This window comes from Cupressus sempervirens, chromosome 10 (assembly GCF_028749045.1).
Source record: "Cupressus sempervirens isolate cs-2001-9-10 chromosome 10, ASM2874904v1, whole genome shotgun sequence".
In the NCBI taxonomy this organism is placed as follows: domain Eukaryota; kingdom Viridiplantae; phylum Streptophyta; class Pinopsida; order Cupressales; family Cupressaceae; genus Cupressus; species Cupressus sempervirens.
Window position 1 is genome coordinate 406404426 of NC_143127.1, and position 14269 is coordinate 406418694.

At 35.6% G+C, this 14269-nt stretch overlaps 1 protein-coding gene across 2 annotated transcripts in view; it reads right to left on the reverse strand.

Annotated features, from left to right (window-relative positions):
* Positions 1-14269, reverse strand: part of LOC149534378 (protein root UVB sensitive 6-like) — a 148327-nt gene that overhangs the window by 41129 nt on the left and 92929 nt on the right. For both annotated transcript variants that reach the window (XM_089803409.1, XM_089803408.1), the window contains 8 exons: positions 12498-12605; positions 12263-12334; positions 12054-12164; positions 7278-7397; positions 7073-7174; positions 6857-6929; positions 6683-6766; positions 6503-6567 (listed from right to left, as the gene is read on the reverse strand). In XM_089803409.1, the coding sequence (XP_089659535.1) occupies positions 6503-6567; positions 6683-6766; positions 6857-6929; positions 7073-7174; positions 7278-7397; positions 12054-12164; positions 12263-12334; positions 12498-12605 (735 nt within the window). The remainder of the gene's footprint in view (positions 1-6502; positions 6568-6682; positions 6767-6856; positions 6930-7072; positions 7175-7277; positions 7398-12053; positions 12165-12262; positions 12335-12497; positions 12606-14269) is intronic.

Genomic DNA, 14269 nt, shown 5'->3' on the forward strand with positions numbered 1-14269 from the left:
GGATTCATAGTCAATATATCTTTCACCATTTGTTTAAAATAACAAAAGAGTTACATGATATGGGATACCATTAGCAACAAAGAATCTATTAATGGATGCCTCACAAGCTTCCTTTGTCTGTGCATTAAACAAACTTTCTACTGAGCCCTTTTCACCACTACCCATCTTTCTCTTCCCTCTAGTCTCAGTAGGGTTGCCACTAGTACCAATGGCAGATGACATAGCCTAGATGATTGTGAGTGAACAAATGGTGATGTCATTGCCAACTTTTGCACCCCCCCTCCCATTTCACCTCCAAGTGCAATCTTTGTCATTCTAATCTCTCCTCATCGATCAAAAGAAGACAAGCTTTGATTTTGTGGCATGCAACAACTAAAAACTGTGACTTAACCCTTGTATAGCTGCCCCTAAAATCATCAAGACAAACGGGGCAGTCCCTAGGTGTGACATACTAGAGAAGAGGTTTTTTTCTATTAAAAGAACCCTTTGCATATTTTCTCGTAATGGTGGAAGGTCATTTAAATAAATCAGTTTTAAGCTCAGCTTCTTTCCCAGTCCCACTTCTAGCAATATCACCCCCAACCACATATTCATCATCACCGCCACTACTACTTCCATTGTTGCTCGTTGTGCTTTGTTTTGAGATTTAAATATGCAATGAAAATATAAATTGAAACAATGAAAAAAAGAAAAAAAATCAATCTTTCAAGCTGAAGATTTATTTTTAAAAAGGGAAAATGGAAGCATAAAGACTTTCATGCTAGGTGCACAATAGAGGAAGCTCAAACCCCTGTGCAAGCTCTTGGAATCAAAAAAGCAACTCCTCTTCTTGCAAAATGAAAACCCCAGCCTAATGTTATAAACTCAAAACTCCAAATGCAAAACAAATAGAAATGTCAAACATAGCCATATGTGGTCGTTTCTTGCCTTTTAGGGCAAGTGGAGAAGTGGGGCCCTCTAGACACATGAATAGATGAAAAAAAAAAAACTTAAAACTCTTTTTTTTGTTTTTGGTGTTGTTTTTCATGGGGGACAAACGACTGTTCCCGGGACAGTCGAGGAATGTCTATGACGTCCCCTTCCATCCCAAGGGCATTCGTTCATCCCCCTTTTTTTCTGATGGCATCTCAGGGACGTCTCTCCCATTTTTTGAATTTTTGGGGATGGCTAGTGTACGTCCCATACCCATCCCCCCGTCCCAAGGATGTCCACGTTTCTGAAACTCTGTGTTTTTGGGTGGGGACATGTCCACGGGGTACATAGTTAATAACACATTGAAGACATAAGATTAAGGGAAAAAGCATCATGGAAAAATACTAATAGGAATCGCAATAAAATAGGGGCAGAAAAGAAGTAGTTGTGAGAAAATAGGCAAAACACAAGATCCCAATAAAATAGGAAAAGGCAAAAAGTGATATTGTTTATCCCACATTGGTAAGGTATGTGAATGGGCTCTTATGGGAATGTTACAAAATAGTATGAAGAGCTCTCTTTCAGGCATGCTAGACAAGATACAAATTGATTAAATCCGCAGGTTCTTCTTCGAAGGGTTTGTGAGGAAAAAATACTCCATGAATAATTTTTTCTTCACTGTTAGAAGATACAGTTAGGAGGATCTTTGAGCAATATAGATAGGGAATGCAGTTGGTGTTTATTTCCAGGTATCAAATCATACTTTCCAAGTTCTCATTTTCTGAATTAGAGATAACCTTCATACCAAGTTTGTGTTGGGGGGAGCTTGGAGCCATAGTTACACATTGGAGGATGATTTGCATTGTTATTCTTGGTTTATTCTGGGCCATATATCTCATGGCTAGGACTCTATCATCCATACTATGTTGTGCTTCATACCTGGACTGGACGTGAGACTGCTCAACATTTTGTAGAGGGACTTTTGAGGATACTACTGTGTTTTGAAGGATGCCCTTGTTGTTCAGTTCTGATACAGACTGCTGCACCATTTGGGAGTATTGAAATCTGCATTATGAAGACTGTGGTATCACTCCTGGATGTCAGAGACTGCTGATGAAGTTGTGGATACAACAGATTTAGTGAATTAAGGGCTTGGAAATTGGCTGCACTATTTCCCTTGATCGTTCATGCCTAAGTCTGGATTACAGCATTAGTTCTGTGCACCCACTCCTGTGTTTCGAAGACTTAACAGATCTGTGAATTCATTAATTCTGATTTGAAATAGGTCTCCAAGTCATTTACTCCTGATTTGTAATGATCAAATAAGTTCTGTGAAATCTGGAATCAGTTTATTGTTGTCTGCAGTTATTTCTCTAACATATATATATATTGCTTAGTATCAAGTTTTATGCAGTGTTTCATATCTTGAACACAACCTGGAATCATAATCACAACACTGACAAACTAAACACAAAAAAAGGGGAAAGAAAAACATACATTTGGGACCGCCCATTACAATCACACATTTGAATACCAAACTTGGATAGAACTCATAAGCGAAAAACCATGGTGAGAAAAATTGCCTGGATCTACAGTGAAATCCATCTTAGTAAAAATATTATAGAACTTACAATATTTTGTAGGCACCAACCTGGAGAATCCCAACCCAAGATGGTGACACCAATCCCCAATCACATTTGCAGAACCAACCTACAAGAGACACCAATTCCCTAATGCAAAAAATTGAGCACCAACTTAGATAACGGGGAACCAACCACACAATAGAAAAGAGTGATGCAAAAGATATATTATGTAGACCTTCACTACTCAACCTTCAACATCTACCCAGTCTTATTTGCATCAAAACACTGTGTGTGTAGGATCTGAAATTTGATTTGCACACTTCAACTCATCTCTGCTTCTTACTGGATATCCAACATACACAATTTCTTCCACATCCACCAACAACCACCCATGGATGAATCTGGACCATCAATATATATGCATTCCAATGATACACATCGAACTAGAACATAATTCCAATATCTGCAAGTCAGCCACAAACATTTTCCTCAAACAAAACAAGTAGTCAGTTCGGTTCTAAAATCAACATGTTACAACAGGAGTAGGATTACACCACACATCACCCAACACGAACTCAGCTAGTCCCAAACCACCTTCATTAAATACTTCCAGCTGGCCCACATAACTAGCCTCTGGTGCATCCAACATGAACATAAGCACAATCAGTGAACTATCATTGTGAATATTTTGTCAACTCTAACTTTCTTTTTGTTGAAGCTCAACCTCTGAAACTTCAATAGATTTGTCTTTGTGTGCAGCATTTGCAATCTTCCAAATTGCAAGATAAAATACATCACTATGGTAGAATGTGGTACCAAACATCATGATAGTGCAACTATATGCACATATTGCCACTAGGCAATAAACCTTGGAAACATACTGTAGACACGTCTAAACAACAGAAAATATATTAGATAATAAGGAGCAACTGATTTTGGAGCAATATGATAACATTAGAGACTTATCCATTGCAACTCAAAGTATGTCCTTCACTGGCACGACATGACAGAAAAAAATTATAATAATTCAGCAATCCTCATGATACCTTTGACATCAATGACAACATTACGTCTAACAATGCTGTCTTAGGTTCCCAAGGTTTTCTAAGGCCTTTCATTCTCTAGGATTTAGGAATTCGGCAATCTCAATCAACCTGCAATCTGATCTATCCTTGTCCCAATGATTATTAATAGAGGGGGTCAAAATGCCATATTGACACAAAAGGAATTCATGTTACCTGATTTTTTGTTTTCAATGAAATGTAAGCCTCATTAAGAGTCCGTTTGGTTCATGGAATTTAAAAACCAGGACTTCTACAAACCTCAGTTTAGCCAAATCAAGGTTTTGCAAATCTTCATTCCGATTTTTGGGATTTTATTTGAACCGTTTGTTTCACTCGGAAGATGCGTATGAATACACATTTTTTTGCGTAAGCTTGGAGTTGAAGGCAAATTTCAAAAAGTAGTCCAATCTATTGTTTTTACACTACTTCAAAAACATAACCCGGTTGTGATTTTCAATTCCTACTTGCTAGTAGGAAGTTGGAAAACCCGGTTTTGAGGCAAAATTGGAAGTCTGGTATGCTAATTCCATTTTGCCAATTTTGAAACAAACACAAAAATATTCAAATCCAGATTTTGAAAAAGCCAATTCCTGTCATCTTCCAAGAACCAAACGGACCCTAAGTGCATGTTTGTTGCTCACGAAGCACTTTCATGACCTCAAAAAAAAATTTACTTTCCAGCTTGTACAAGTTTTAATTAGATTTGTGAATTGACCTTTTCCTTTAATGAGTAGTATTTAATGTCCCCCTTCTCGGACCTAGTAAACTATTCGTTTTCATTAGCCTATTGTAAGGGTCACATAGGATAATTGGTGATGGCAAGGGGACTCCAACATTCTTAGAAAGCTTGATTTCAGTTTTTTTGGCTTTCAACAACAGTGCACTGATCAATTGGTGTTCTACTTTGTGGCAATACTCTTTGTAGCATTTTTCATATTCTAGGTTGTTCTGCATAGTTCTTGGACAAGGTAGTTATTTCTAGTAAGTGCTTGTTTGGCATCCATTTACGTTCTTCAACATTAATTACTCTTTGGTGTGATCAATCTCAATTTCCAGTGACTTGGTGGGGTTTTCTGCAATATGATTGAGATTATTTATATAATTACCTAAGTTGTCGATTTGGGTTCGGGTTTGGGGACAGATTCAGATTCGGGTTCGTGGGTTTGGGCAAAAAATAAAATCCATTTGGGCTCGTGGGGTGGGGGGGGCATTTGTGTGTGTGTGTGCGTGTGTGTGAGAGAAACAATATTTAGGACTAGGCTCGACTACCGTTGTGGTTTCCAACAATTCAATATATATTCCAATTTAGTGGGATATTTTAAATCAGCTTTATGTTGGATTTGGATTAATTCAGTTGGTATTGATATTTTGCGTCACATATTTTATTTTATGAATGGTGAGATTCTATATATATATATATATATATATATTTGTATGAGCTGCACCATTTAATTTTAAAATAATATCAAACTGCAGTTTACTAAAGGAATTCTTATATCATTTTGGCTAATTGCATCTTATAACAGTACCATTAGTAAACTGCAAATTGATATAATTTATACACAAATTAATCAAGGCTCCGCTTGGCTTAAATTTTGGCTCATATATATATATATATATATATATATATATATATATATATATATATATATATATATATATATATATATATATATATATATATACATGAGCTACACCATAGTAAAATAATAATAAAATATAATTTGTTGTGTTTTTAACATACTTTTTGGCCCCGTGTGCTGTAGTTCCTCGCGGGTGCTTGAGGGTCTGCGCAAGGTCCTTAGTGGTCCTCATGGGTCCCTGCGGCTCCATGGCAGGTCCGGGCAAGGTCCGCACCACAGACTGTGTATCCGCATGGGTCTGCGGAGCTGCGGACCAACGAGGGCCCAGTCCATGGCACAAACTCTGCCCAGACCCACCATGTATCCAGCAGAAATCTGAACCCGAGAAGGCCCCAGCTGGTCCTGCAACCTAGATATTACACTTCAGCCATAAAGTTAACGTTATAGTATTTACATTGGTGTTTTAATTTTAACCAAATGTTGTTGTCCTCTCAAGTTGGATGTCTAGGGGAAAAGGGGACTAGATTTTAATCGATCTTTAACTATAGATAGGCCATTAGAGAGAAAATCTATATTTTTAAATTTAAATTCTTCCTTCTTATTCCCTACAACTTTATACAAAAAGGGCTTTGGCTCTCATTTGGATTATTGGAGAGTGCACAATAAATGAAATGTCGGAGTGAATGGAAGATCACTAGTTTTTATGGTGAAAGATCCATCCTAGCTAGTTAGGTGATGGATCTTTCACCATCAAAACCACCCATACTTTCACAGGATTTTTCAGTTTCTGGGTTTCAAAAAAATAGAAAACTTACATGGTTTTTTGATACCATCTAGGAATTTTCTTTAGTGCAAATTCACACAGTCTGTTGTGGTCTTTTTCTCTGTGTTCTTCTCAGGGGCTTGAAGCTGGCGTTACCAATACCCTAGGGAGGCTGAACCCTCGTTAGAGTTTCGAGTGGTTGAGCATTGAGGCTTTTGATAATGGGTATTGTTTCATCTGCATTAACTGTTGGGATACTCCTGTACAAGTTTTTTCCATCGTTATCAGTTGTTAAGGTCTGGTTGGTAAATCTATATTATGAATTTTGTATGGTGTATCATAGTGAAAAAACTCCACCTTCAGAAATGTTGAATTGCATATTCTGGGACTGAAGTTTTTATATGCCTCCTGAAAAGTTATTCTTTTGAGTCAAAAAAATATTCAATATCATGGGAAGCACATTCAATGTAAACTTTTCCTTGTATTTTAAAGTTATCTTGGAAACTGTCATTTAAGATCTGTACATGTTCCCTTGTGATATACATTAGCATCCTTTCATGATTAAATGACCATTAGTTTCAGTCTATCAAGACTAACCTCAAACACAGCTTTGGCTGAAAGAAATTCCCTAGAGTTTTGGAAAGCATCAGCAACACGTGCCCCTGAAAGTAGCAACATTGGCAGTATAAGTTCTGTAACAGGAACTTAAACATATCCCTAACAAGGGTTGAAACCACATACAGGAGCATCAAGTGCATATTCAGATATGGATAATACCAAGCTCTACATCCATCTGCCGAGGCCAAGGAAATGTGAAAATGCATTCTCTGCTGTTTGCTTCATAAATAGATGGTACTTGACCTGCACAAATTGATTTGGGCAAGACTTTAAGATATTTGTCAGTGGAAAGTGACACAGGAAAATAAACTTTGAAGGATGCAATAAAAAAACCTGTATTGAGAAAATGCCGAACTGACACCCCAAATCTTTCTTGGTTCATTGTGGGCAGTATCACAGCTTTCACCTGGAAACAAAATGGATACTGAATTAAGTGTAACGTCCTAGCTCTAGCTGCATTCTTGTGAATGAATTTGAAATAAAGACATGTTTTAAGTAATCTCAAATATTTTCTAGTCTTCACAATTGTATAGTTGTCAGGCAATATACCTCTTGATATGAAGAGAATACATAGCCACAAGATAGTAAGAAAAATGTTGGCAGTATCTGCTTACTATTTCCAGAAATGAGAATGCCAAGACCTGTTCCTAGCTAGAGTATACAGAAAAAGAGCAAATTTCCAACATATCTCAATTTCATCCAATAATAAACAAGTAGAATAAGGAAATCAAAGAAATTTACAGTGTCAGCATACCAGATCTGCTATATTACTCGTTGATTCTCCTTTAGCTGTAATATCCCCTATGTTTTCTTTGAGCGCAAAAGCCTTATAGATGGGAGTACGAGTTGATGTTGAGGACACAGCAGCAATATTCTGGTTATAGGAAAAAAACAATATAGAAGACATAAGTTATACCTACTGCAAAAATATGTACTTGGAGAATAATTGAACACATGAAAGGACTGAGCACAAAATAAAATTAGCAAGATAGCTCTTACAAGAACAAGATAATAACCAGGCAAATGTAATGGTCTTCATAAAAACCACATAATATAAACCAAAATGATTTCTAATAACTGTTAAGTAGGGAAGTAAAGGCAAAAAATAAATTCTAAATCAGTTAAGGTTTAAGTCACTAGAGACAACAAATGCTGCAATGCTTGTGGAGAGGCCTTAAGATATTATCAATCTACTCCTTAGGTCACTGACTTTCCCGCAAAGGATTTTAGCTTAGGTGTTTAGAAAGATTTGAATGATGCCATTCCATACAAATATCCAAAGACACATTATTTAATCAATTACACTAAATACTGCATTGGCTTCAAGTGATGATTTTCACTGGATATATAATTAGATACTTTCTGAACAGATTGAGTACATTTGACACAATATGGGGTGAGTGTAATGTGGATCATTGCACATGGATTTTAGTTGCTTCTCATATCCTTGATTAAAATAAGCAATTTTTCATGCTATTCTTACTCTAATAACACTTGAAAGTCAGTCTGTCAATTAAATATCAACTAAGAAGGCCATGCTTATCAGAATGAACATAAATTAAAGGATCACAATGGCCATGAACACATCTTAATAGCCTCAACACCCTGTCTGACTACCTTAAAGCAGCTCTATGCACCACATTTTGTGACTGCTAAAGATTTCAACTGACATTGACAACTCAGAGGCTCACCATCTCATGGGTGTTGTTGAAAACTACATGTGGACTGCTAACTACTTTCCTTGGTGCAAAATAACATAATAGGAAACTGATGGGTTGTGACACAGAATATTTTAGTTTGGTTGGGTGTGACCCTAGAGCTCTAGCAACTTGGCATAGCAAGGATTCTACCACATGTGAGAAGGAAGTCATTCTGATGTTGGTTTTTAAACCCACAACCAGAACACCAAATCACTAATCGAATCACACATTCTGCACTTTCATGAGCTTCTCTATCTTTAAGGCATCTAAGAGATTTGCGAAGAACATGCAGTTATAGTAAGAAGAGGGCAGGGGGGGTGATAACAACAAACTTTTACTGACATGAATTTTGAAGTTATGAGTGAGAGATTGAATGGAACATTGACTTTGAAGCTTTGAGCGAGAGATTGAGAACTTTCAATGTGGGAGAAAATGGCATTATTAAACGAGAGTGTTTGGAAGGGCTTTCATCTCCCAAGGTTCTCATGACTTCAGCCACAGACAATGCAATTGCTACCGCGAAAACATAAATTAGCATAGCAGACTGGAAGATTTGGAATATAACCGTGCCTCCAATGAACAAGTTCAACAGCATGGTCTCTAGGTTCATTGAATTGGCAAAGACAGAGAAAAACAAAGGAATATTATTTTGGATGATAATTTGATGAAAGCTTAAGTGGTGAACTATTTTCTCATTGGATGGTAGTTTAGGCGCTTAATTCTGATTGGCCCATGTTTTGGGGCCATTTCATTGGTCCCTACTTTTATATGATTTTGCTATTGGTCTATTTTTGGGATGCTTAAAACTCATTGGTCGATGTGGTTGCAACCCTAATTTTTTAAGGATTCAATCTAGGCCATTTATTTTGATTTAATTTTGACCGTCCATTGTATTTGAACTCCCTATATATGTATTGTTCCTCTCATTTGTAAAGGGAGATGTTGGAGCATTGTTGCTAAAATAATGTCAAATTTGCTCTAATTATCATTGTTGTGTTTTGCACAATGATAGTTGTGATCAAGTTAGAATTATTGCATGGTTATCTTCATCCTGATTTAGAATAGATTTCATTTTCAATTTGTTGGATAGAGTAGAATAGAGTTTTCTTCAAGTATTCTAGTTGGATTAAAGCAGTTGTCAATATTTACTTGCTTGACTTGATCAAATCTAGGCCACTAGCCTCTTGCTGATTGTAAGTGTGCCTTTTGTGGTTAGCTGATGAATGAAAGTACTTAACTTCAATTGGTATTAAATATTTAGTTTGCATCCATTTTATGGGATTGATGGGGAAATATTGATTTGAACATCATTTAAGTATACTTGAAGCTTGCACTAGGTGAGTAGAGTCACTAATTAAGCTACATCTAGTAGAGTCCAAATCATTCAAGTCCTTGCATTCAAGATTAGGCATAGAAGTAAAAATCAAGTTTAAGTTTAAGTTGAGAAGAAGAGTTTGAAACCCAAAAAACAATATTTTCATTGCACATTGTGAAGCTAAATCTTGAGAAGTGAATTGTCCAATCTTGAGAAACGACAACGTCCCCAAGTTTTTACCAACATATCAAATTATTTCACTGAGAAATTATCCACAATTAATGGAATCTTGAAGTCATTTCATGATCTTACTTTGCAAGCTTAGCATGAGAAATGACCTTATATCAAGAGAGGATTAAGTGTTTGGTGTTTCAGTCTGAAACATTGAGTGTTTGATTTTGCATGTTGTAGTGGCATAAAGCATACATCAACAGGGACCACGAAATTACAAACTACCAGGTGGTGGGAGAAAATAGTTTTGTGTTGGCTTACTATGATGGGACTTGTTTTGCACTTCCATATAGTACGCAACATCTAAAGCATTATTTTGAATAAGCTCCATATAAGTACCCATGTACATAATGTCCAAGTCTTTAGATTTTAAGAATTTTGAGTCTTTTTGTTTTTGGTTACTTGACTCTATAGCCCAATGAAGTAGATAAAGGCACTTAGAGGTTGGGATTCTACATTTCTCATTGCTTCTAAGAGCAAGCGAAGTATGTTCCCTAGTTAGAGTCAGTTGTTGTCCCCAATTTCGACATCACAAAATTGAGGCAACCTTATGCAATTTTTCTCATAACTTCATAGGTATTTGGTCTAAGTTTTGATGTTCTAAATGATGCATCATGAAGAAAATTTGCTATCCTTGAATTGACTTGAATTTCTTATCTTTTGAACATCATTTAGGAAGGTTTTTGTCAACTTAATCACCTTATTGCTTGTTAGAACGAGTTTTTCTTCTCCGACTAGAAGCACTCGATTCTTTCAAATCTTTTCTTGGTTTTGTGTTGTGTTTTTAGTTTTGCTTTTACCCTAAGAATGTAGCATTTTTAATTCTGCTCATTTTGAGCTATCTTAAGCCTCAAATGAAGTTGTCTAGCAAAAGTTATTAAGGAATTAAGCGTTTTGTGGGTGGGTTTCTCGCCCTGACTATATATCCTTGATCTTTAATTTCTTGTTAGCCAGCCTTTCATTGGCAATTGAATGAAATAAAAAGTGTCATTTACATGTAAAATCGATTTAAAACATGATTTCGGTAAGATTTAAATAGCCTTTTTTAATGATTTTTTAATGTAAGAGTGAACTTTTTAAGTCTCGTTACGTATCTCTGCATTAAAACTATAATTACATGTAAGACATCATTATAATTGCATTAAAGGGATTAGAACATCATTGAAGTTTGCATGGCAGGTGTTTGTCCTAGTGTCATGCTGTTGTAGATGCACATTTTCTCATCTTTACCCAATGCTTATACACTTGAAAAAATACAAAGACATTTGCATCTTCATTGTTAAATATTTTAGAGTTTTTGGTAGCGTACCTATTGTTATCAATTGAAGTTTGGTATTTAGGAAGAATAAAAATATAGATCAGCGATATATTCCTTGCATGCAAGTGTTTGACGAAGTTCTAAGGTCAAGAAATCAGAAAATTGAATTCAGAATTACAAGGGATATTACAAAGGCTTATTAAGTTATGTGCAAGCAACCCTAGCATCCTTGGCAGGAGATGCTCGACTTCATCATTCACTCTTAACCTCTCTCTGATGTCACTCTTAGGATCCCCTTGGTGGAGAGCTTCCCTTTGATGTATGAGTTAAAAAATACTTCCCATGACTATACAAGGTTTTGTGTGAACTCATCTTCCACTGTGTTTTCTCCTTTATAATTAGAGACTTCTAGTTGTTCATAGGGTTGTCTCATTACACTGCCATACTTCCAGCCGCCATTCTCTGCAGTTTAGATTTCCAAAATTTGTAGGGCAGCAGCACCAAAATGTTTACTCCCGAAGGGAACTAGTTTGAATATGCAGAGTAAACATTACAAAATTATAATAAACAACGATGAGACATATTAAACACAGACAACATAATATGGCTAAAAAGATGTATCCTTTTATTCCACATTGTAATGTTTGTGATCAATCAATGCAATTTTCCTAGAGAACAATTAAGTACAAATATAGTACTTGACAGTTGGTTAGCTTACCAACCCTCAACAACTAGCAAGAGCTACTCAAAAGCAAATGCCATTACACTACAAACTATTAACGTTACTAATAATTGTTTATACAACATGGTTGATATGTCGACTACCGGAAAAATAATTGAAAATAATATCCCAAGACGACTCTGTAACTGTCAACCAACAATAGTGAACGACATTTGCCATAAAAGATGCTCCATTTAAATTATAAACTTAGCATTATAGAGCGCAGATCTCATCTTTGAATAATGTGTTTTATGATTCTTGTAGAAGAGCATGGAACCTCAAGGAAACCAAGAAGAGATAAATACCTTAACCACATTTGCTGCACATGCAAGAGGTAGAAAAAGTGAGGGAGCTGCTGAAGTTGCCAATTCCACTAAAGCACCTACCTCCATTAGAATATGTCCTGTGAAACGCAACTGGTCCAAGATTTATCAATGAAAATTACACTTTCTCTGATAAATAGCAAGTTCTTTGATACTAGTAAACAGTTGTATGAATTGAAATCTTAGATCACCTGTTTTAAATTACAATCGAACTTCTTTCCCTTTCTTGCATATAGTAACTTTCCAATCCTGCCTGCTCCATCCTATTACAGAAAGTATCATTGAGTTAACCTACTGTGTTTATAGAATAGATAAAGGCTACATGGTTTGCAATTTAAAATGCATTTTCAAGCCTGATCACCAAGTAATGATTTTCTCACTATTGCCTTTTAAAATCAAGGCGTATAAGATACCTGTTTGCAGTACCTTTATCACCCAATTAATGGCTACAGAAGTACTCCCCTTACTTGAGACACCCAATGCATGAAGCAATGAGTGTGTTGTGAAAACACTGATGACACCTCCAAAGAAATGCTGCAATTAGTTCACGATGGAATTTAGATATCTTTATCAATATTGATTACCTTCCATCGTTCAAAGGAAACAAAAAATATATCTATGTAATTAAAATGGCATATGTTCAAATTCAGATATTCTCAAATGCATATTGAGCAAAAGGCTAGTCCTACATCACTAGGTGCTCCACAAGATATGCATTGTACACTCTACCCCTTCATAACCCCAATTTTCTCACTTGCTAATTAGACCACCAAAAGAAAAATCATATCAAATTTAGGCCATCAAACATTATCATAGAAAAAGTCTTTACTGTCCACAATACACAAAAGACAACATGTTGAACACATGATATCGGCTATATTAGGAAACAAAAATAATATTTGTTTTAACATTTTGGTATACATGCCCATTCTACAAAGAGAAATTTCTTGAATTAATGAAAACTGTTTATTTTCATTTTGAATGATAAAACGCATTGATTGTTAGAAACAAGGCAGTGCACACAACTAGGAAGGAGGGGTCATGGAGTGAATCAGTAGTGTCCCAAAACTTAACACCTTTAACATTTCATCACCATTAGAACTTAGATCTGAAAGATAAACAATAGAGCACAAGAGATAACAATACCACAACACATAACACCAAATACCAATTTCTGGGCAGGACACCAATTATTCAGTTTAACTCAATGTAAAGGGAAGACTCTAAATGCAAGACTTCTGATTATACACAACACGGATTTAAATAAAAGCAAAGGAGGCTGGTGACCGAATGGCTACGGATTCTTTCTATTAGTATTGAGAATAAAATATGACAACATAAGAACATGAGTCATTAATGCCAGTCTGATTTTTGATCACTCATAAGAGGGAGAGCATACTCTATGTACATACATACAAATACACATACATATGTGTGTGTGTGTGTGTGTGTGTGTGTGTGTGCATATACATGTATATATACATGACAAACAAACACGCATAGATATATATGTATGTATGTATGTACATGTATATACATGTACATGAATATATGTACATGTGTATATATATATATATATATATATATATATAATGCACACATGAAATATAAATTATATATACGAATACATCACGTGTGCATATATACATACACGTGTACACAAATGTTTATACACATGCACATATATGTGTATAAATACATGCATATATACATGTATACATATCACACATATGTATATGGACATGCATATATATCGCACGTGTGTACATATATACACGTATAAATATCATACATGTATATATACATGCATATATATCACACGTGTACATATATACATACACATGTTATACACATCCACATACATATGTGCATATATAAGTGCATGTGTATAAACATGTGTATATACATGTGTATGCATGTATATATGTACACGTGTGATATATATGTATGTATATATGCATATGTGATATATATGCATGTATATGTGCATTGTATATGTACATACACATGTACATATGTATATATATACATGTATATACACAAATGTATATGTGTATTATCAGAAGTCTTGCATTTAGAGTCTTCCCTTTACATTGAGCTAAACTGAATAATTGGTGTCCTCCCCAGAATTTGGTATTAGAGCCCAGGTTGTGTAATGCATTCGTAAACTTGAAAGATCATTTTGAGAAGTGAAGCTT